Source organism: Micromonas commoda, chromosome 2 (assembly GCF_000090985.2).
Source record: "Micromonas commoda chromosome 2, complete sequence".
In the NCBI taxonomy this organism is placed as follows: domain Eukaryota; kingdom Viridiplantae; phylum Chlorophyta; class Mamiellophyceae; order Mamiellales; family Mamiellaceae; genus Micromonas; species Micromonas commoda.
In genome coordinates, this window is record NC_013039.1 from 950,243 (window position 1) to 971,457 (window position 21,215).

At 65.4% G+C, this 21,215-nt stretch overlaps 12 protein-coding genes across 12 annotated transcripts; 6 read left to right on the forward strand and 6 right to left on the reverse strand.

The window, feature by feature from the left end:
• Positions 1-46: 46 nt before the first annotated feature.
• Positions 47-932, reverse strand: LHCP4 (prasinophyte specific light harvesting complex protein, chloroplast precursor; the record flags this gene model as incomplete). The annotated part of the gene is made up of 2 exons (XM_002500047.1): positions 785-932; positions 47-655 (listed from the first exon to the last, which is right to left on the reverse strand). Exons 1-2 carry the CDS (start codon positions 893-895, stop codon positions 47-49), a joined length of 720 nt encoding a protein of 239 aa, XP_002500093.1. The 5' UTR covers positions 896-932.
• A 184-nt stretch (positions 933-1,116) lies between these two features.
• Positions 1,117-2,487, forward strand: MICPUN_56087 (predicted protein; the record flags this gene model as incomplete). Its single annotated transcript, XM_002499568.1, has 1 exon — positions 1,117-2,487. The coding sequence occupies one exon, from the start codon at positions 1,117-1,119 to the stop codon at positions 2,485-2,487; it is 1,371 nt and encodes a 456-aa protein (XP_002499614.1).
• Positions 2,488-2,589: 102 nt separating this feature from the next.
• MICPUN_98912 (predicted protein) lies at positions 2,590-2,928 on the reverse strand (the record flags this gene model as incomplete). Its single annotated transcript, XM_002500048.1, has 1 exon — positions 2,590-2,928. The coding sequence occupies one exon, from the start codon at positions 2,926-2,928 to the stop codon at positions 2,590-2,592; it is 339 nt and encodes a 112-aa protein (XP_002500094.1).
• Positions 2,929-3,110: 182 nt separating this feature from the next.
• On the forward strand, positions 3,111-3,881 carry MICPUN_107744 (predicted protein). The gene has a single exon (XM_002499569.1). It carries the CDS (start codon positions 3,131-3,133, stop codon positions 3,839-3,841), a length of 711 nt encoding a protein of 236 aa, XP_002499615.1. The 5' UTR covers positions 3,111-3,130; the 3' UTR covers positions 3,842-3,881.
• Positions 3,854-5,801, reverse strand: MICPUN_54086 (predicted protein; the record flags this gene model as incomplete). The annotated part of the gene is made up of 1 exon (XM_002500049.1): positions 3,854-5,801. One exon carries the CDS (start codon positions 5,799-5,801, stop codon positions 3,909-3,911), a length of 1,893 nt encoding a protein of 630 aa, XP_002500095.1. The 3' UTR covers positions 3,854-3,908.
• A 1,225-nt stretch (positions 5,802-7,026) lies between these two features.
• MICPUN_107743 (predicted protein) lies at positions 7,027-8,801 on the forward strand. Its single transcript, XM_002499570.1, has 3 exons — positions 7,027-7,296; positions 7,472-7,570; positions 7,714-8,801. The coding sequence occupies exons 1-3, from the start codon at positions 7,066-7,068 to the stop codon at positions 8,710-8,712; spliced, it is 1,329 nt and encodes a 442-aa protein (XP_002499616.1). The 5' UTR covers positions 7,027-7,065; the 3' UTR covers positions 8,713-8,801.
• Positions 8,802-8,825: 24 nt separating this feature from the next.
• Positions 8,826-10,932, reverse strand: MICPUN_104754 (uncharacterized protein; the record flags this gene model as incomplete). The annotated part of the gene is made up of 2 exons (XM_002500050.1): positions 8,826-10,158; positions 10,324-10,932. The coding sequence occupies 2 exons, from the start codon at positions 10,930-10,932 to the stop codon at positions 8,923-8,925; spliced, it is 1,845 nt and encodes a 614-aa protein (XP_002500096.1). The 3' UTR covers positions 8,826-8,922.
• A 191-nt stretch (positions 10,933-11,123) lies between these two features.
• Positions 11,124-11,924, forward strand: MICPUN_56081 (predicted protein; the record flags this gene model as incomplete). Its single annotated transcript, XM_002499571.1, has 1 exon — positions 11,124-11,924. One exon carries the CDS (start codon positions 11,124-11,126, stop codon positions 11,922-11,924), a length of 801 nt encoding a protein of 266 aa, XP_002499617.1.
• Positions 11,925-11,990: 66 nt separating this feature from the next.
• MICPUN_79328 (predicted protein) lies at positions 11,991-13,454 on the reverse strand (the record flags this gene model as incomplete). The annotated part of the gene is made up of 2 exons (XM_002500051.1): positions 11,991-12,752; positions 12,924-13,454. 2 exons carry the CDS (start codon positions 13,452-13,454, stop codon positions 11,991-11,993), a joined length of 1,293 nt encoding a protein of 430 aa, XP_002500097.1.
• A 1,195-nt stretch (positions 13,455-14,649) lies between these two features.
• Positions 14,650-15,870, forward strand: MICPUN_67266 (predicted protein; the record flags this gene model as incomplete). The annotated part of the gene is made up of 1 exon (XM_002499572.1): positions 14,650-15,870. A coding segment is annotated over one exon (1,221 nt), but the record flags the coding sequence as incomplete, so codon positions are not given.
• A 285-nt stretch (positions 15,871-16,155) lies between these two features.
• Positions 16,156-16,928, reverse strand: MICPUN_107741 (thylakoid lumenal 25.6kDa protein like, chloroplast precursor). Its single transcript, XM_002500052.1, has one exon. It carries the CDS (start codon positions 16,900-16,902, stop codon positions 16,234-16,236), a length of 669 nt encoding a protein of 222 aa, XP_002500098.1. The 5' UTR covers positions 16,903-16,928; the 3' UTR covers positions 16,156-16,233.
• A 479-nt stretch (positions 16,929-17,407) lies between these two features.
• MICPUN_56077 (nucleosome positioning protein) lies at positions 17,408-21,205 on the forward strand (the record flags this gene model as incomplete). The annotated part of the gene is made up of 1 exon (XM_002499573.1): positions 17,408-21,205. One exon carries the CDS (start codon positions 17,408-17,410, stop codon positions 21,203-21,205), a length of 3,798 nt encoding a protein of 1,265 aa, XP_002499619.1.
• Between the last annotated feature and the right edge of the window lie 10 nt (positions 21,206-21,215).

Sequence of the window (21,215 nt, forward strand, 5' to 3'; positions counted from 1 at the left end):
CAACGAGAAGTGCGCTAAACTCCACACCCACACTCGCGTCGCGTGTTTACATGTTCCAGGGAGCGGTCTGGGAGCCAAAGAAGTTGTGGGACGGGTCGGAGAGATGCGCGGTGAGGTTCGCGACGGGTCCGACGCCGGTGTACGCCTGCTGCGCGAGGCATCCGAGGAACGCGCCCATGGCGAGGCGGCAGTGCTTGAGCTCCTTGATCTTCATCTCCTCCATGTCGACCTTCTCGGAGAACTTGAAGGGATCGAAGCGGCCGCCGGGGTAGACGCCGACGTCGGCGGGAGAGGGGAAGCCCTTGGGGGGCGCGGTAAGGCCGCCGCGGTAGGCCTCGGCGAGGCCAACGAAGATCACCTCGAAGGCGAGCACGGCCCAGAAGGAGGGGAGGCCCGAGCCCTCGGGGGCGAGGGGCGCGATGGCGCCGGGGAAGTAGTAGTTCTCGAGGCATGAGGAAGGGGTGCACAGCGCGCCGGTCTCGTACCAGGGCACTCCGGTGGCCTGCTCCTGCGCCACGATGCCGGGGATGGCGAGCATCGCCCACCTGCCGTGGATAACCTCGTACTCGGCCGCCTTCTGCATGGAGAGGACGTCGTCGTTGCCGAGAGGGGAGGTCTTGTCCGCGTCGGCGGCGCCGGGGTACGTTCCGGGCTCCTGTTAGACCGAAATGGATGCGTTAGGTCAGCGGAACGGTTCACGCGGGGCGCGGCATTCGCGCGCGAAAGGCGGTTCGTTACGGAGTCCTGGGAAAACGATGACTGGACGATCGTGGGATTAACTCACCGGCCACATGTTGGCCTGCACCTTGACGGCGCCGCGGCGCGCGACGGTCTTACGGCCCACGGTGGGGACGGCGACCTTGGTGAGGGAAGCGGACATGGTCATGGCGGACATGTTGAACTGTCTCGTGTGAGTTGAAGACGGTTTGGTGTGTGCGGGAATGGAGATCCCCGGCGCCGAAAAAGCCGTTTTCTTCTCGGTTTGTGAATCCCGGACGGCTTCAGAGAAACGCTCAGCCAATGGGGGGGCTGGAGAATATATGTTTCAGCCAATCACAAACGGCGAATGTCCTCAGATGTCCTGACTGGCCCTCATAAGATTTTGAGATTCGAGAGATGCAGATTCTCGAAAAAGCTGCCGCGTCCATCGGAGAAGGCACCTCCGCACGAGCGAAAAGTTCCGACGCGCGCGGTGGACGGCAGACGCGTCGTTGGTCGGAACCGATGGATCACGGCGGCGCGGGGTTCGCACAACACGAGCGACGACGCGCCGCCGCCGCGCGTCGCCGCCTGGCGCACCTCGCCGGCGCGGTGGCGGAGCCCGCGCCGACGCTGCGCCTCGAGCCGTGCGCGGCGCACCTGCACCCGGGCACCGCGGTGGTCGTCGGGGGGATGGTCCTCGACGTGACGGCCTCCCCAGCCCCGGGCGCGTCACTCCGCCGGGGCTCATCAACCCCCGGCGTCGTGCGCCAGAATCCCGGAGGCGTCGGCCGCAACATCGCCGAGGGCATCGCGCGTCTCGTCGGCCCCCACGGCACACCGCCGCTGCTCATCGCCGCCGTGGGCGACGACCTCGCGGGCCGCGCGCTCATCGACGCGTGGCGCGCGGTGGGCGCGGACCCGCGCGGCGTGCGCGTGTGCGCCGCCGCGTCCACACCCGTCGTCACGACGGTGCTCGATCACGACGGCGAGGTCGCCGCGTCTGTCGCGGACACGCTCACCGCGGAGACGGGCGTCGACCCATCGTGGATCTCCTCATTCGCCGACTCCATAGGACGCGCCACGGTGTGCGTCGTCGACGGTAACTGCACCCCGGAATGCATCAACCACGTCGTGGAATGTACCCAGCGCGTCGTGGGGGAGTGGGCCAACGGCGAACAGAAACCCATCGTGTGGTTCGAGCCCGTGTCCGTTACAAAGTCGGTTCGAGCCAACGCGTCGCTCGCGAAGATCGATTACGCGTCGCCAAACGCGGCGGAGTGTCGAGCGATGGCGAACGCGCCGCGCCGCGGACGGGGATCGAACCCGCGACCGATGGACTCCGCCATCTTCGAGTTTACCAGCGCGGAGGCGGCGGTGGCGGAGATGCGGGACGACGTGGAGGTTTTGCTGGACGCGGGCGTCGGCGCGGTGGTGCTGACGTTGGGCGCGTTGGGTTGCGTGTTGTGTCGCGGCGGGGGCGGCGATTGGACGCACGTGCCCGCGCTTAAGGACGGTCCGCCGCTGCGCAGCCTCGTGGGCGCCGGGGACGCGCTGGTGGCGGGGGCGTGCGCCGCGTTGGCGGCCGGGAGGGACGACGAGACCGCCGTTTGCGTCGGGGTGGCGCTGGCGCGGCGAGCGGCGGAGGTTGACGGCGCCGTGCCCGCGGGTCATCATTCGCTTCGATCGCTGGAGAGGGACGTGGCGGGGACGCTGGCGTCGGTTCGGACGGTTAATCGTCGTCGCGGGGACGCGCGGCGCGAGTCGGTGACGTCCGGGTGCGGGTGATGGGCGATGGTACACGCGGCTCGATGATAGCGGATAGCTAGCCGTCTCTACTGGTTCGTTCGTCGGGGCTTAGATTCGTGGATCGTCCCGAGTCTCCGATTCTCAGATTCCCACGCCGGGGGGCGGCTTCTTCGCCGTCGTCGGCACCCACGTGCGCGTCATCCCCGTGGGTTTGATCACCGTCTTCCACGTCCCCGGCCCCTTCACCTCCCAGGGCTTCGGCCGCGACCTCCAGTCGTTGGGCTTGTTCGCCGCCTCCCGCGCCAGGCGCTCCGCCTCGGCCTTGGCGAGCTCGGCCTTCTCGGCTTCGACCTCGGCCTCCTTCTTCGCCTTGAGGTCCACGCCGTAGGTGGCGGCCCACTTCTCTTTGATTCGTCGTTCGCTCTTGCACTGCTCGTCCCAGAAGCCCGTGCCTCCGCTCGAGCCGTAGATCCACGACATGGCGTCTTCCTCGCCGTCGCGTCGCGCGCAATGGGGGTTTCGTCGAATCCAAAAGGGGGAACTCGGTGACTCGTCCCAAGAACTCGGAAACGTCCGTGCAGTGCTGCGCTACGCGCTGGAGAGTGACGGTGACGGCCCTCGGGGCCCGGTCACATCCCGACGCGCGTCGCGAGTCCCGCCCCGCGCGACGCGCCGTCGGACGATGTCCAGGGATCGAGCGCCCGCCACCGCGAGGCTCGCGGTCCTCCTCGCGGTCCTCCTCGCGCCCGCCCCGCGACGCGGGCGGCACCCAGGGTTCGATTTCAACAACGGCGTGCTCCTCGCCATGGCTGCGACCAACACCGCGGACGATAACCCGCTGTCCATCACCGAGTCCACCACCACGGACGGTCGCGTGTGCTCTGTGGGTCCGTACGGCTGGTTCTGCGACCCGCCCGCGGTTGAGAACGACGTGACGTACTACACCCCGCCCGAGGGAGGGTACAAGGGGTACCTCGACCAGAACAGGCTGCTGGGCGCGGTGCCGGAGGGCCTCCCGCCGCTGTGCATCGACGAGTGCACCGACGACTGCCGGCCGCCGTGCCCGGTGGAGTGCGTCAAGACCAAGTTCAACACGAGGAGCGTGGCGCTGGAGACGGGAACCGCGGGCGTCAAGGTGGCGCACCAGTTCTTCGTCAACCCTTACAACGGAAGCGACGCGCACCCCGGGACAAGGGAGAAGCCGTGGGAGACTCTCAAACGCGCAGAGGCGCAGGTGCGGTTCCTGCGAGTGCAGAACACGGAGGCGCCCGACAGCGTCAAGCTGCTGGAGCCCGTGCAGATATGGATCAGGAGCTTCGATCCCTCGCAGCTGGAGGACCCGAAGTCCCAGCTGGAGAACGCCAGGTACATGGGCTTCACCATAGACGAGTAGCGAGACTAGTAGTTCTACGAATATTTAGCCAACTTTGTTCACAACGCGCGTCGGTAGACTACCGTCGTCAATATGGCGAATGCCCCACGCCTGATCCCGGGGTGAAGGGCGCCAGGTCGTCATCCTCCGCCAGCAGCGCCTCGATGAGCTCCTTCCTCGGGGCCTCGTTCGTCACCGGCCGGAACGTGCACTCCGCCTTGTCCCTCGCCTCCTTCTCCGCGAGTAACCTCTTTTTCCTCTCCTCCGCCTTGGCGCCGTGCTCGGCGTACGCGCTGATCCTCGGCTGCTTCGGCACCGTCTGCCTGTGCGCCACGTCCTTCTTGACGGCGTCCTCGAGGAATACCTTCGCCTTGCGGGCCCTCGCCTCGTCCTCCATCTGCTTGGCGCGCTGCCTGAGCTCGAGGTGCCTGCCGAGGCCGGGGACAACCTCGGCGACGGATTTGCTGTTTGCGGATTTCGGCTTTGACTTTTTGACCCCCGCGTTGGGCTGGAAGGTGCAAGACTCGAGCTCCTTGAACTCCTTCTCGTTGCGGGCCTCCTGCAGGCAGATCTCCTTCTCGCGCCTGTACTCCCGGATCCTGGCCACGATCCCTCCCTCCTCCGAGTAGTCAACCTGAAACGGCCGGGGCTTGGCGTCCTCGTGGCGCCGGCCGAGGTTGGGCTCAAAGGTGCACTCGGCGTTGAACGCCTCGGCGGCGGCGGCGGCGGCGGCGGCCCGTACCTCGTTGGTGCGTTTGTTCGTGACCAGGTCCTCAAGCGGCGTCGCGGACTTGGACCTTGCATCCTTGGAGATCTTGGGCTTGAACGTGAACTGCTTGTGGTAGTTTTCCTCCGCGATTTTTTGCTTTATCTCCTTCTCCTGCTTCTCAAGGAACGCCAGCCGCGCGACCCTCTCCTGCGGGGTCTCCCCCAGCTTGACGACGTGCTTGGACTTCATGAGCACCTCCGCCGCGTTGCCGGTGTTCGGGTGGAACGTGCAGTCCTGGTCGAACTTCGCGCGGATGGCGGCCTTCTTCTCCTTGCTCCGCTGCAGGTGCTCCCGCTGCCGGTCAAGGAAGGAGCCGTTGCCGCCCCTGACGCCCTCCTCCGCCATCATCTCGCACAGCCGCCTGGTGTTCTCGTTCAGCCTCGGCGCGAACGAGAAGTCGTCCTCCCCGTACATGCTCCCGCCGATGCTGCGCCTGCTGGAGCGCGTGGCGGTGCCGCCGCCGATGGACGCGCGGCGCATGTCGGTGAAGCTGACACCCGACGCCAGCCTGTCAAACTTTGACTTTTCGTCGACACCGGCTTCCTCCTCCAGCCCGCGCGCGATGGCCCTGCTGGCGTCGCTCACCTTCGGCGCGAACGTCAGGTCGGGGTTCTCGAGTTCCACCTGCACGCGCGCCGCGGCGAGAGCCTCCTGTTTCTTTCGAAGCAACTCGCCCACGCGTTCGTGTATGGGCTTGTATCCCTCAGCCTCGACGGCGGCGCGGGAGTTGTCGTTGATCGCCGGCTGGAAAGGGTACGATGCGACCTCGGCCTCCGCGAGCTGGCGCTTGGCCGCCTCGCGGAGCTTATAGCGGTTCTCCGCGTCGCCGTACAGCCGCTGGGGGAAGGCAGACTTCGGCCTCGGAGCCGCCGTTTTGGTCACGAGCTTGGGCTTGAACGTGCACTCGCTGAGGCCCTCGCGCTCCTGGCTCAGCCGCTCCTTCTCCTGCTCATACTTCTCCCACACCTGGGTCCGCGGGGTGGAGAGGCGTGCGAGGCGCTCCTGGCGGCTGCCGAACTCCGCGCGGGACGACGCGGGACGACGCAGGGTCCGCGTCTGGGGCTTAAACGTGAGGTCTTTCGCCTCCTCCATCGCAATCTTTGCCGCGACAGCCTCCTTGGAGTGCCTTCCGGCCTTCCTCGCGCTCAAGTTAAAGGGTCTGGCGCCCGTCTTGGGCATCCACTCCCGCGGCGCGGACGACGGCCGCCCCATCGTCGCCGCGCCCTTCGCCGCCGGCGTCTTGAACGACCCCGCGCCGGCGCCTCCCGCCGCCTTTGACGGGGATCCAAAGCCGCCGCCCCGGCCTCGCGTCGGCGTCGAATGGCGCGCGGATCCGGCCACCGAGCCCTTGCGCGCGGCGCTGCCGGAAGACAGCCGCATCTGTCGTTCGAGGAGGAGCTGCTGGACGCGCTCGCGCCTCTCCGCGGCGGTCATGGCGGCGTCGCCAGAGCCGGCTGCGAGTCGGGTGGACTCCTTGTGTTTGTTGAGGCGATCCATGATTTCCCCGCGGCGTTCGTCGGTGAGCCGGCCGCTGGCCGCCGCGGCGGCGTCCGCCGCGATTTCGGCGGATGACTTGCCCGCGCCGCCTGGATAGAGGGGAAAAGGATGGAAGGGCTCGCGTCAGGGGAGGTGGCGGCAGCGAGTGAATTGCGTGTGCAATTATTCCGTTCAGGGTCATCCTCCGTTGGCGATCCGCGGGGGCGTTGGACCGCGGTTTCGCGATCGGGCGTTTCGTGGGGTCTCACCTTTCACGTTGAAGTTATCCATCGCGAGAAGGTCTTCGCAGAGCTTGATGTCCGCCTCCATCTGCAGGACGAGGAAGGAAAGAGCGGGAGCTAAGAGCGTCAGAGGGTTGTCATTTCTCCATCAAATTTGTCCACCTAGAGGGGCGAATTTGTCAAAACGTCGAATCCACGGGTGAGGACGGGGCGCGGCGCGGGGAGGTAAAACGCGGACCTGCTCGAGGCTGAGTTCTCCCCCCTTCATCTTGCTCGTCTGAGAGTCGACCGTCGGCGACGCCGGCACACGGCGCTCGCCTCGAATGGACAGACCACCAAGTTGAAATCCAACAACCCCGTCGAGGCTTTCCCCGGTCCTCGAACCGCACAACGGCTCGCCAGTGGGAGACAGGACCGCGAGCTGAAAACATCCGGCCGAAATTCTTGGTTCGTTAGACCGTAGACCGTGCGGCGAGCCGGAATCGAGCGATTTCCAAAAATGGAATCCCAATGGCAAACACGGTCGATCCTGACTGCGCAGCAGGATCGGATTCGCCCTGATCGAAGAACGTTCCCCTTTCTCGGTTCGCATCCTACCTGGCACCTGGAAACTGGCCAGAAAAACGATAGCCTCTTCTTTCCGCGGAGAGCTCGGCTTGGAGAAATTGGATCTGGACGCGTGCGCGTCGCCAGAGTTTTGAACGCGCCGTCCGTGTCATCGACGCCGCGTCCTCAACCCTTCTGCGAAAACAAGCGAGATGGCTGCGATCGCGGGATCTGCCGCCGTCGCGCGCGCGGCGCCCGCCCTGGGTGCCCGCCGCTCGGTCCGCTCTGGGAGTGCCCTCCCCAAAGCTGCCTGCGCGCGCCGAAACAAGCGTGTGATGGCCACCACACGCGCCACCTTCGCGGGCGGCCTCGGGGATGACTTCACGGCGCCCACGCCCAAGCCTGCCGCCCCCACCCAGGCATTCAACGCTGCATCCATCAAGGTGAGCTAAAATCTCCGCCGAAAATACCCGCCTCGCCCCGGATCGCGCGCTAGCAGACGCGGCGGTTGGGGCAACAATTCACGACACAAAATTATTCCGAGATAATCGCGCGCCTCGATCGGCGCCACGAAGACGCGATCCCTGACCCATTTTACCCCCTTCAACCCTTCATCAGGTCATCGGTGTCGGTGGTGGTGGTTCCAACGCCGTGAACCGCATGGTTGGGAGCGACATCAACGGAGTGGAGTTCTGGATCGTCAACACCGACGCTCAGGTGAGTTTTGGATAATTCCGCTTGACAATTCTGCCAAGCGCGTGAACCGCTCCGCGACCCGCGCGCGCCACGTGTCCCCGCGTTTCCCTCGCTCGAAAAAAGATGCTAACCCATCCGCAACACCCCTCCCCGCTCTTTCGCAGGCCATGGCCACCGCGGCGGTGCCCTCGTCCTGCCACATCCAGATTGGCAGCGAACTGACCCGTGGCCTGGGCGCGGGCGGCAACCCCGAGATCGGCCAGAAGGCGGCCGAGGAGAGCAGGCAGTCCATCGAGCAGTCGCTCGCGGGCTCTGACATGGTGTTCGTGACCGCCGGTATGGGTGGTGGCACCGGCTCCGGCGCTGCTCCCGTCGTCGCGGGCGTGGCCAAAGCGGCTGGTATCCTCACCGTCGGCATCGTCACCATGCCCTTCAAGTTTGAGGGTCGCCAGCGCTACAACCAGGCGATGGACGCCGTCGAGCGCCTCCGCCGCAACGTCGATACCCTGATCGTCATTCCCAACGATCGTCTCCTCTCCGCGGTCGACACCGCGCTTCCCGTGCAGGACGCCTTCCTCCTTGCCGACGACATCCTCCGCCAGGGCGTCCGCGGCATCTGCGACATCATCACCCTTCCCGGCCTCATCAACGTCGATTTCGCCGATGTCCGCGCGGTGATGGCGGACGCGGGCTCGTCTCTGATGGGTATCGGTCGCGCCACCGGCAAGAACCGCGCGCGCGAGGCTGCCGCGGCTGCCATCTCCTCGCCGCTCCTCGACCTCGGCATCGACCGCGCCACCGGCATCGTTTGGAACATCACCGGAAGCAAGGACCTCACCCTTCACGAGGTGAACGAGGCCGCCGAGGTCATCTACGAGCTCGTCGATCCCTCCGCGCTCATTATTTTTGGCGCCGTCGTGAACCCGGCCATCCAGCTCGCCGAGGGAGAGGTCGCCATCACCCTCATCGCCACTGGCTTCCAGCCCTCCTCAAACCCCCAGGCTGGCCGCGCGCCTCCCCAGCAGCAGGCGGCGCCTGCCCGCGGTGGTGAGATCATGGGATGGGGCGCGGAGGGTGGTGCGCCCCCTCCTCCTCCCCCTCCTCCCCCCAGGGGCGGTGGTGGCGGCATCCCCAGCTTCCTCAAGAGGCGCATGGGCCGCTAAATGTTGAGGAGTAGGTGGGTGTTGGCGCCGTTGAGACAGTTGTGAAAGTTTAGAGAAACCCTTTGTGAATACTGATCATACTATGAGCGAAAATTGAGACGTCGTCGAACGCTGCAGTAGTTACTCAAGAGTAGTATTCCAACATTCGAAGCGCTAAGTACACCAACCTCCTCGTCGCAAACTGATATCCACCCGGCTCCCCACGCCACCTTACTCCAGTGGCATATTCTGCCAGATGAAGATGGCACCCTCGGATCCGACAGTGATGATCTTCTGGCCGTCAGGCGTGAACTTGACCTTGGTGATGGCGCCGCTGTGGCCCTTCCCGACGTGGAAGCACGCACCCTCGTCGTACCCCCAAACCTTGACATCCTTGTCGCCGCCGCCGGTGACCACCTGCGTCCCGTCGCTTGAAACGTCCAAAGAGTTGATTTCGGCCGTCTCGGAGCCGTCAACGACGCGGATCGCGCTCCCATCGAAAGCCTCCCACCACGAAACCTTGCGATCGGTGCCGGTGGTCACGATCTGGGACTCGTCGGGATGATACGCGCAAGCCTTGAAGAAGGTGTTTGCGGTGAGCTCGCCGCGGCGGTGGAAGGTGGCGAGGTCCCAGATGATGGCGCTGCCGTCGGAGCAGGCGCTGACGCACTCGCTGTCGTTGGCGCGGAGTGCGAGGGAGTTCACGGGACCCTTATGCTCCTTCATGGACGCCAGCATCGTTTGCGACTGGGGTCCGATGCGCCACACGCGGACAAACCCCTCGATGCCTCCAGAGACAATCTTCCCCCCGCACGAGCTGCCGACGATCGCCGACACCTCCTTGTGGGCGTCGTGGATGGTGTACATCAAGCGGCCGGTCTGCGGGGCGAACACGCGGATCTTGCCGTCGGACCAGCCGGACAAGATGCTGCCGCCGTCGGGCATGAACGAAACGCACTTGCACTCAACGTTGGGGCACGAGACGCGAAGGAGCTCCCTCGCCTCGGAGACGTGCCAGACCCGCACGTCGGAGGAGCCGGCGGTGGCGAACACCTCGCTGTAACCCTTGGGAAAGGCGACGTCGTTGACCGCCTGGGAGTGGCAGGTCTGCACGAGCTCCGACAGGAACCCCTGCGTCGGCGAGTACTTGAGGTAGTAGATGTTGCACGAGTCGGTGCCGCAGTAGAGGCCAAAGCCGCCATCCTTGTGCACGCCGGGCGCGACGACGCAGCTGGTGACGCCGCTCGCCAGCTTGGTGACCGCGATGATCTTCATGCTCTCGCGGTCCAGCACGCTGACGCTCCCGTCGCCGCCGCCCACCACGATGTCGCCGGTGGGGGATATGGCGTTGGTGGCGACACCCTTGGGAACCAGAGACTTGTACGGGCCGCTCTGCCTGTACACGCACGCGCCGAGGGCGATCTTAAGGACGTCGCCGGAGGATGTGCCCACAAACATCTGCTGGTCCTGATAATTCGAGGTTTGTGGGAGGGGAAGGAGGCGCGGGTCAGCGGGGATGGTCGCGAGGGTCAAAACCGAAAATTTTGCCGAGAACGTTGGTTTTGGCTGGGCGGGAACCCAAAATTGGAAAAATTCGGGGCGGGGGACTGGAGGGGCTGAGGGCGCGCTCACGTTATCGTCCACGGTGATGTACTCGGCGTTGCGCCTGAGGCTGCCCATGTTCACCTTGTGGGGCCTCAGCTTGCGATTGGGCTTGTCGAAGTCCCAGACCACGAGCGACTGCCCCCCGCCCGTCGCCAGCTTGTAGCTGTCCACGTTGAAATAGCTCAGGCACTTGGTCAGGCCCGGCACGGGGGTTCCGCATATCGCGTTGCCGCTGTGGACGTCCCAGATGACCAGCGAGTTGTCGTCCTGGCCGCCGAGGGACGCCAGGTAGGTTCCACATGGCGAAAACGCCAGGTCCTGCACCTTCACCTTGTGCAGAGACATGCGGTGCACAGCCTTCCTTGTCTCCATATCCCAGACGATTATGTCCGCGCTGAAGCCCATGAACGAGAGCTGACCGGAGGCGAGGAAGCGGCCGTCGGGGGAGACGGTCAGGCACGAAACCTCATCGGTGTGGCCCTGGAGGAAGGTTTGCGCGAACGTGTCGCCGAGCTCCTTCACCACGACGGTCGCGCCGAGCGGGTAAATCAGCGTCCGGCCGTCGGGGTGCAGCACCAGCCCGCCGTTCACCTTGCCGTCGAAGCCGATGACGGACTCGAGCGGGAGGACGCCCATGGTTGTTCGAGCCTAGATCTCCCCTGCGCGGACGATCAGCGAGTGACCTCAGCGAGTGACGCGTACCGTCGTAGCGATACCGTCCGGCACGCCGCGCGCGTCCGAGGAATGCCCCTTGACCGTTCTTGCCCCCCGATTTAGACCAACTTGCCGCCGAGGTTTCGGGGTGTCCGGCCGAAATTCATTCGAAGATGACGGTTAAAAGTGGTTCGTGTAACATTTGCAACCGACCTATTTTTTGTGGTCCTCGCACGCTTTTCAGAAGTTCTTCGAAGGATGGTCCCTCGCCTTCCAGGTCGGCCCGCGCGACGCATCGCTCGCGCCCTCTCGAGCGAGTCACCGCGCGCACTACACAGTGCGCGTCCACGTCCCCCTCGTGGTCGGAGACACCGCGCTTAGCGAGGCGAACGACCGCGTTCGCGTCGAGCAAACGAGAGTCGGCGGGCCCTCCGCTTTTCGTCCTCGGCCATCTTGGGAGGGAGACCATCATGGCGAAGTGGGGCGAGGGCGACAGCAGGTGGATCGTTCAGGAGCGTAACGACGGCGCGAACGTGAACGGATGGCACTGGCAGGAGAGGAACATGATGGGGTGGGGTAAGGACCGGATGTCGCAGCTCCTCACGGCGATCACGTTCGAGCTGCCCGGGAGCGAGGGTGCGGCGCGGGTCGTGGAGATCAGCAAGTTCGAGGGCGACGCGAGCGTCAATACGCGCAAGGGAAACAAGAAGTTCGCGGTATTCGACCTCTCCGTCACGTGCAAATGGGAGGGGGAGTGTGTCGACGCCGAGGGCAAGGAAACCACCGCCAAGGGCGAGATCAAGCTCACCGAGTTCGCGTCGGAGAACGACGAGGACGAGTACGTCTTCAAAGTGACCTCATCGGACGGCGACAAAGCCGCAAAGGAGAGGCTGAAGCAGAAGATCGAAGCGGCGGTCGCGGCGGCGTTCGCTCCGTGCCTCGCAACGTTCGCGAAGGAGCTCGCGGACATGTGAGACATAGCCCGCCGCTCTCATTTTTTATTCGATGTCACGACGTCTCTCGCCTCCCTGGTCCGTCGCCTAATAGTAGTCGTCGTCGTTTGCGCCGATTGAGCCGGAGGACCTCCCTCTCCTGTGCCGGGAGACCAGGTTGCCGAAGCTTCCGCTCCTTCCGTGCGCCCCCGCCGCTATCCGATCGCTCTCCGCGCGTCTGTACGCCTCGGCCATGATCACCTCCCGCTGCTCGTTCGAGATGACACCGTCGCGCTGCGCCCACTCCAGGGTGTCAGCCATCTTCACGATGCTCATGCCGCGCGCATCCGCCGTTCTGCGAAGCATGAGCGCCTTGTTCCGTAAGCCGATGTCTATGGTGCACGCCGCTTGCTCCCACGGCTCACCGTCCACGTGCATCGGATACCCACGCTCGACGATCACCTTGACGTGCCGAGCCTGGCAGATGCGCACCGGCTTGTCCACCCCCCAGTTCAGCTGCCCGAGGTGCAGCGCGCCGAACACCACCACCACGTCCACCATGCCGTCCTGCATGGAGCTCGCGCCGTACCCCTCGCTGCTCTCCCACATCCGAACACCGCCCGCGAAGCTGTTGATGTTCAGCAGGATGATACCCTCGGTCTCCGGCGGCAGCTCGCGCCTGACGCCGTCCGCGATGAGGTGCACGTGCTGGTGCATCCCCGCGCAGCTGTGCTCCACGAAATCCCTGGCGCCGAAGATGCCGTAGAGGAGCTTGTTGGTGAACGCGCTGAAGAACAGCTGCGGCCGGACGTTCCGCGTGCGATGGAACCTGAGCGCCGCCTGTGCGTCCACGCCGATGCCCAGGTAGTTCTGGAAGATCAGCGTCTTGCTCTTCCCCATCGGTCGGCCGCCGGGGCCGTCGCCGTTCATGGCGGCGTAATCGTGCGTCGGCCTCGGGGAGTAATCGCCGCGGTTGCCGCCGCCGCCGCCAGCTGTGCCGCCGCCCCGCCTCCCCTTCCTCCCGTGGTCGAACTCCACGACCTCCTTGGGCTTCTTTTTCGGGCTCGGCGGCGGCGCCCCCGGGTCCTGCGGCGTGATGTTGACCTCCCATCGGTCCAGCACAGCCGGGTGCGCCTCCTGGATCTGCATGAGCAGCTCGGAGATGAGGTCGTTGGCGAAACCGCCGCCCCAGCCGAGGACCCGCGCGAGGTCGTTGCCGGTGCCCAGGGGCAAGATACCCACCGGGGGCTTCGGGTCGATTTCCTCGAGCGCCTCGAGCGCCTGCAGGATCCACGCCACCGTCCCGTCCCCGCCGCACACCAGCACCCGCACCCTGGGCAAGTCGCAGAACTGCCGGAGCGCGACTTTGGGATCCGTCTTGTACAGGTCGACAACCTGCAGCGGGTTGAGGTTTTTCCCCAGCTGGTTGAACAGGTAGCCGCCCAGCTGCCCGCCGCTCCTGCTGTTGACGAACACCAGCAGCGGTATGGAGTCCTCGGGCAACAAGGACGGGTCGATGGAGGTGATGCCCGTGTACTCGCCGTTTCGCTTCTTGCGCAAAATCTTCCTCATCACCTTCTTGGTGCCCCGGATGAGGGGCGAGCGCAAGGGCGCCTCGGTGACGCACTCCGGCGGCAGGATGAGCCGCGCGTGCTTGGACTCGCGCAGGGCGTAGTACCACCCCCGTTGCGCGCGTCGCCACTTCTGATACCGCGTGATGGTCCACTGCGTGCCCAGCAGGACGCACACGAGGGTCACCACGAACTGAATCCACTCCCGCGCGGTGTAATGCGGGAGGTACTGCGACAGAGGGATGTCCTCGATGACCGCCGTGATGTTGACCACCCATCCCTGGATGTCCACGCCCTCGGTGAGATTCACCCCCTGGAGGCCCTCCGTGAGCGCGGTGAGGTTGAGGAGCCAGTTATCGCTGGAAACCCTGGTCGCGCCGGCTCCCACGCTCGCTCCCTGCTGGACGTCCCCCATGTTCGGCCTAAATTCCCGAGGCCCGCTTGCAAGTCTGTCCCGTTTTCGAGGCCTCGATGAGCCGTAACGCGATCGACGCTCCTGCTTTCGACGACGCCACGCCTGATGCGAGGCTGAGATACTTCCCTGTCGGGATCCTCCCCTCGCGTGTCCCGCACCGGGCCCGCACTCTGAGCGAATCTGGCCTCGATTGTAAGAAATTGTTGGACAATGTTGAGGGACGCGGGAAAACGAAGGCGGGCGAGCGTTGAATCATATGCTAAATGGGCTGTAGATTTATGACTGTCCCGATGTTTATGTTTTTCGTCGGCTTTCGTATTTCAAACCAAGTCATCTGCGGACGATAACCTCGCCGACCTGCCCATGCTCGACACTCCACGCGACCTCGGAGGGGACGCAACCCCTGGTTGCAAGGTCTCTCGCGACCATCTCCCGAGCGCGTAGAGCAGTCATGGCGGCGGCATCGCTCGTGAGGAACACCTCGATGCTCCTCGCGCGCCCCGGTCGACCCCTCGCGCCCGTTCGCGCGTCGCAAGCTCGCGTCGACGCGTCGGCGGCGAGCTGGGCGGCGAAGCGGCGGGTGGCGCTCCGCTCGAACGGCGCGTCCGCGATCGACTCCCGCCGCGGTCTCGCCGCGCGTGCGCTCCACACCACCATCGCACGCGCGGCGGACGCGACGGGAGCCCACGATGCGGCACCCAGCTCGTCCTCGTCGACCGAGGCTGGCGAATCCTCCCCGGCGCCGCCGCCGGAAGATTCGGCACCCGCCGACGCGACGCGCAAGTCCTTCGCCGACCTGGGCCTGTGCAGGACCCTCTGCGCCGCGTTGGACGCCACCGGGTTCAAGCACCCCTCCCCACCGCAGCTCGCCACCATCCCGATGCTCCTCGAGGGCACCGACGTCGCGATGCAGTCCTACACGGGCAGCGGTAAGACCCTGGCGTACCTCCTCCCGGTGCTCAACCGCATCGCGGAGGATCAACGAAAGCCGCGGGGGGAACGAGCGGACGGCGTGCAGTGCCTCGTGGTGGTGCCCTCGCAGGAGCTCGCGATGCAGATCGTGCGGCAGGTGGAGAGGGTCCTCGGGGAGTTCGGCAGGGAGATCACGCAGCAGTGCATAGGCGGCGCGAACATTCGGCGGCAGGAGGAGGCGCTCCGCCGCAAGCGACCCCTCGTCGTCGTGGGCACGCCGGGGCGCGTCGCGGAGCTCAGCAGAAGCGGGATCCTCCGCACGCACGGCGTGAAGTGCCTCGTGATCGACGAGGCGGACGACCTTCTGGCGAGCAACTTCCGCCGGGACATGGCCAGGATCGTGGACCACACGGGCAAGGGCGTCCTGGGCGGGAGACAAACGGTGATTGTATCCGCCACGCTGAAGCGGGAAACTTTAGACCAGTACTCGTACATGGCGCCGAATCTGGTGCACGTCAAGGCGACGAAGAAGGAGCTGGAGAAGGCAAAAGAGGCGGAGGGAGGCGAGGAGGGCGAGACCTCGGACGTCGCCGCGTCGCTCCCGCCCAACCTCGAGCACTACTCCGTGGTGGCGGAGGGCAGGCACAAGGTGGACAGGCTCCGTCGCGCGATCCACGCCACGGGCGCGGAGCGCGCGCTCGTCTTCCTCAACTTCGGGCACAGACTCACCGACACCAGGGACAAGCTCGCGGCGCGAGGTATGCCCTGCGGTGTCCTCCACGGTGGGATGAATAAGCTGGAGAGAGCCAACGAGCTCGCCGCGTTTCGACGCGGGGATTTTCGCGCTCTGCTCGTCTCGGACCTCGCGGCTCGAGGCATCGACGTCCCGGAGGTGGACGCGGTGTTCAACCTGGACTTACCGACGGATGAGACCCATTACGTCCACAGGGCCGGTCGCACCGGGCGCATGGGCGCGGACGGCATGGTGATGACGCTGGCGGCGCCCGACGAGGCTTTCGTGCTGACCAAGATTCAGCGCAAGCTCGGGATCGACATCAAGGCGGCGGACCTGCAGAAGGGGCGCGTCGTGCCCGACAGGGGAAACAAGCCCACGCCGAGGAAGGAGCACGCGGAGGCCAAGAAGGAGCGCGCGGAACGGGAGAAGGAGAAGGAGAAGGTTGGAGCCGGGGCGGGTAAGGGCGGGTCGAGACCCACTCGCGGCGAGCGCGCGGCGGAGAGGCGCGGGACGTTCGAGGACGAATTCCGGGGGACGCGCGGGTTCGGCGCCAAGCCGAAGGCGTACACGCCCAAGGGGCAGCCGAGGCGCAGGAACAGGGACTGATCTTAGTCGTAACTCGTCGCGCCGTGAGTCGTTCGTTGAGCTAAGATAGTATTGATAAGTCTCTGTCTCTCTTCCCCGCAAACCCCCACCCTCCGCGCAGTCTATAAGGCTTTAGTAGTAGACGTTGAAGGAGTCGATGGTGGTCTGGAGCCTGCTCTTCATCTTATCCCAGCGCCTCTCCGACGAGCCGGTGGTGAGCGTGTAGAACTGGCCCTGGGTGATGGTCACGATGGTGAGCGCGTGGCGCTCGTAGGAGTTGGTCTTGGTGACGTACTCAAAGGCGTAGTAGAGGTGGCCCTCCTTGTCCTTGCGCTGGGCGGTCTTCAGCACCTTGGCCTGCGCGCCGGGGACGGCGAGCGCCTTCGCGACGAGGGTCTTCGCCACCTCGTCGGGGTTCCCGATCTCCGTGAGGGACTCGCGGCTAGTGGGGTAGATGTTGAGCGCGACGGACTCGAGGGGCTCGATGATGTCCTTGTAGACCGCATCTTGACCGTCGACGGTGATCTCCTGCCAGCCCACGGGGTAGTAGAACTGGTAGCCCTTGCGGGTGTCCTTGACGACGTTGAAGCCGCTGAGCGCGAGCGCGGGGCCCGCGGGCGCGAGAGACGCGGCGGCAGCGGCGATGCCGGAGAGCACAGCCTGGCGGCGAGTGGACCCCGCATCGTTGCTCGCGACCGCGCGCACGGGGGCGACGGCGCGGGCCGAGCGGGCCGAGCGCGCGGTCTTCGCGGTCACGCGCTGCTGCACGAGTGCGGTGGACTGGGTGGCGACGCTAGCCATGATCGTAAGACGTTCAATCCTGTGTGGATCGATCAGTGACGCCCAGGGACGATGCTGCAATCAAGAACTTTATCCTCTCGCGCGTGCCACGTAGTCGAAATGAGAGCCGTATGGGAGCGCAGTGTGGAAATCGACGCCATGCATCGACGGTTTATAAACCAACAAAAAGCCCAGGCTTCATTCAAACCGCGCTGCAAACAGAGGAAGAGAAGAGTTTTTTTCTGTCCGATCAAAAGTTGAGAGGGTCGCGGGAGGCTTGAAGGCGCGCCGGGCCTTGCGTACGGCACATATCACGAGGGAACCCTTGGGATCTTCCCGAGGAAGACCGTCGGGTGACGAGCGCGCGAGGTCGGAGACTCGCGAGGCGATCGGGTCGGATCCGAGGTCGATTTGGCCAGCGACCAATCGCGGTGGAAAAACGCGAAGGGCACAGCTGTGGCCATCGACAGGGCGGGGTGCAAAAACCTACCGGGCCTTTCTCCCTCCGATCGCGAGTTGAAGAGTCATGTCCGAGACTCCGAGCGGTGTCATCGCTCAGCAGGGGCCCCGGCCGATGGAGGAGGACGCCGACGCGGCCGCGACGGTCAAACGCGCGGCCGATGAGGTCGTCGGCGACGACGAGCCATCGGCCAAGAAGCCGAAGCAGGAGGACGGGCCCGATCCCGCCAAGCCCGCGGGCGAGGGCGACGACGACGGCCTGGGCACCGACGACGACGACGACGACGAGCCCAAGGACGATATCAAACGATTCGCCGCGCGCTTAAGGCCCGGGACGCTCAAGCACACCTGCTTCGTCCTACTGCAACGCGCGGGCCGCGACGGCATGGAGACCAACGCCATGCTCGAGACCGCTGAGAAGGAGGGGTTGTACGTGGGAAAGAACCGCAACGTGCTGACCACCACCCTGAGCCACGAGCCGTGGTTCGTGCACAACCCCGACGTCAAGTCCCACTGGTGCATCCGGTCATTCCTCGAGGGACCCGAGGCCACGGAGGCGTGCCTGGCCGCCAAACCAGGCAGCGAACCCGCGGGGCCCGGCAGAGCAAAGGGCTCGGGCAAGCCCAGGAAGACGCTCACCGCCGAGGAGAAGATGGCGCAGGCGGCGGAGAAGGCCAAGAAGGCCACCGAGAAAGCCGCGCAGAGCGCCACTGCCACCGCCGCCAAGGTGCAGGCCAAGATCGAGGCCAAGATCCACGCGCAGCTCACCAAGGGCAACGACGACAGGCTCAAGAAAGCCGCCAAGCAACTCGCCGCGGAGACGGCCAACGTCGCCAAGCACCAGACCGCGCTCGAGGCTGCCGAGGCCAAGGCGGTCGCCGCGGGAGTCGCCAAGGAGGACCTGGAAAAGTGCGCCGAGGAGACCAACAAGAAGGGCGCCAAGGCTAAGCCGGCAAAGGCGATAGCGGCGGCTAAGGCCAACGCCGGAGCCGGGCCCGGCGGGCCGGGCAAGTCCGCGGCGGAGATCCTGAAGGAACCCGGCGCGCCATCCACCGAACTCCCCGAGCGCCTCACGATCTACACCGGCGATCAGGGCGACAGGCACAAGCTGATGGCGTGGAAGAAGGAGGTGGACAAGTTCAAGGAGAAGATTGAGCGCGAGCGCGACGCGTACGTTCAGAAGCGGCGCAAGCAACTTCGCGCAGAGAACGCCAAGGAGGGCGCGGCGACCGGCAAGCTCATCGCGGACTACATCAAGTGCTTCGAGAACCTCGAGAAGGCGAAGATCAATCACTTCAAGGCTGAGGAGATCCTGCGGCACCTGAAGGAGAAGAGCGAGCTGCTCAAGGAGACGCTTCACATGAAAGCTGAGCTCGCGAAGGAAAAGCTCGACGCTAAAAACGCCAAGGCCATGGCCGAGCTCGAGGCGAAGCTCGCCAAGCTGGAGGGTAAGAAGATGGACGAGGCCAAGGCTGCGATCGAGAAGGAGAGGATCAAAGAGATGGCGAAGGCTGAGCGTGAGGCGCAGCGCAAGGCTGAAAAGGCGGAGCGAGATCGAGTGAAGGAGGAGGAGAAAGTCGCTCGAGCCGCCGCGAGGGAGGCGGAGTTTGCCGCCCGGCGCAAGCAGAAAGAGGACGCCAAGAAGGCGAGGCAACGAGAGCTGAAGTACCCGATCGACGACGATACGCTCAGGACTGAGCTCCTCGCGGAGGCCGCGGAGAAGGGAATCAAGCCCGAGGAACTCACGCCGCACCCGTACCGAGAGCTGCCCAAGCCAACTCCAATCGCGGATGGAGCGCTGGTGGCTGACGAGGCTGCCCTCGCCGACTTTTTCGAGGTTTTCGGCGAGACTTTGGGCGTGCCCGACACCCTCAATACCGCAGAGGGTGTTCGTAAAGTCATCGTCGGCTGCGGCAAGGAGCTCATGGACCTCTACGGCTGCCTGCTGCGACCCACGCTCGAGGTCTCTGTCGTGGGCAAGAGCCGAAACGCGGCGAGGTGGAAGCGCGTTCTCTCTGATGCCACGTGGCCGGAGGTTGTCCGGCAGGTGCTCAAGCGCAAGAAATGTGGTAAGACCGGCGTGGAAGCCTTGGGTAAGCGCCCTTGGAACGACCTCTCCCCCGGCGAGCACACCCACGCGCTCCTTGCTCTCTCCGACCTCTGCCTCAATAGCGTCGAGTACCAGATCAAGCCCATGATCGACACGCGCATGGCCGCCGCGCACAAGCTCAAGAGCCAGCGCATCAACGACTACATCGCCGACTGCCAGCGTCGCAAGGCGATCGAGAACAAGGCCAAGGAGAAGCGCAAGGCGATCCGCGCGAAGAAAGCCGCCGAGCGAAGGGCCGAGCGCGAAGCCAAGAAAGCCGCTCGGGAAGCCGCTCTCGCCGCGGGCCAGAAGGTGGAGGACGAGGATGACGACGACGACGATGACGACGACGACGAGAGCGATGAGGAGGGCGACGGCAACATTGACATGGACGCCGACATGGACGACGCCCCGGACGTCGATGTCAAGGAAGAGGACGAACCCGAGCCCGAGCCCGCCGAGGAGGAGAAGACCAAGGCTAAGGCGGCGAAGAAGGCTGAGGTCAAGAAGGAGCCCAAGAAGGAGGTTAAGAAGGAACCGGAGGTTGAGCCCACCTTCGAGCTCCCCGCGCACCTCGTCGCGTACGACGGACATCCCGACGACCGTAAGGCCCTCATGGCGTGGCGCGCCGAGCACAACCGCGTGTCCCAGCAGCTCGAAAACGCCAGGCGCGAGTACGAGAAGAAGAAGCGGTCCGAGGCGAGGAAAATCCTCGAGCGCGAGAAGATGGAGCGCATGCGCAAGGAGGAGGAGGAGGAGCAGAAACGGCTGGAGGCTGAGCGTTTAGAGAAGGCCAAGGAGATGGAGGCGCGAAAGAAGGAGGAGAAGCGGATGAAGGAGGACGCCGACGTCGCGGTGAGGGTCCGCCCGCTGGGGCAGGATCGCGACCGCAACACCTACTGGTGGGGCATCGGCGGGGTCAAAGCCGCGCTCTACGTCGAGGACATCAACGGTAAGTGGTTCGTCTACACCACGCGCCAGGAGGTCAAGGACCTGATGGACGCGCTCCACCACTGGGGCGTTCGCGAGCGCAAGCTCAAGCAGGAGCTCAAGCGCCGCATCCACACCATCAACGCGGAGTTCCGAAGGGAGGCCCGGGAACGCGAGGACGCCGCCGCGGACGCCGCGCGCCGCGCCGCGAGCGGTTACCCCAAGCGCGAGCCCCGCGCGCCCTCCGCCGCCGCCACGGGCGAGCAGGACGGCCTCGCCGCCGCGCGAAGGTTCATGGAGGCTCTCTGCACGTACGCGGAGGCGGCGATCGGCGCGAGGCGGGGGCCCAAAAAGTCTGCGGGGGATCCGGCGGCGGCTGCTACCGATGCCCAGTCCGACGCCGACGCGCAGCACTGGCGCGCGTTCAAGAGCAGGGCACGCGCCGCGGAGGCGCACCAGGACGTCGCGCATCTGCTCCTCGAGCTGGAGGATGCTCTCTACGCCATGCAGAAGATTGAGTTTATGTCGGCGGAGGAGATGGAAGCGAGAGCGGCGGCGAAGGAAGCCGGGGAGGACTACGAGAGCGAGGAGAGCGACGCGGACGACGACTTCGACGACGACGACGAGAACTTGTGGGAGGAGGAGAATCAACCGTTCCACGAGTCGTACGAGGACAAGATCAGGACCGGGATGATCTACCCCATCTGGGACACGCACTTTGAGAGGAGGACGTGGCGGGAGGCGGTGTCCGAGAGGTCGCCCGCGACGGCTCTCGCGTTCCAGGCGGCGTGCCTGGAGGACTGCGCGGCCATCTTCCTCAAGGCGGTGGCGCGTCATCCTCGCTGAGCGCGACGCG

What these genes read in the sequence shown, in the direction of transcription:
- MICPUN_107741 (XM_002500052.1), bottom strand. Translation starts at nt 16,902, where the DNA reads ATGGCTAGCGTCGCCACCCAGTCCACCGCACTCGTGCAGCAGCGCGTG.
- MICPUN_107743 (XM_002499570.1), top strand. Translation starts at nt 7,066, where the DNA reads ATGGCTGCGATCGCGGGATCTGCCGCCGTCGCGCGCGCGGCGCCCGCC. An exon ending in TCAACGCTGCATCCATCAAG is followed by an intron (nt 7,297 to 7,471) that starts GTGAGCTAAAAT and finishes ACCCTTCATCAG; the next exon opens with GTCATCGGTGTCGGTGGTGG. An exon ending in TCGTCAACACCGACGCTCAG is followed by an intron (nt 7,571 to 7,713) that starts GTGAGTTTTGGA and finishes GCTCTTTCGCAG; the next exon opens with GCCATGGCCACCGCGGCGGT.
- MICPUN_107744 (XM_002499569.1), top strand. Translation starts at nt 3,131, where the DNA reads ATGTCCAGGGATCGAGCGCCCGCCACCGCGAGGCTCGCGGTCCTCCTC.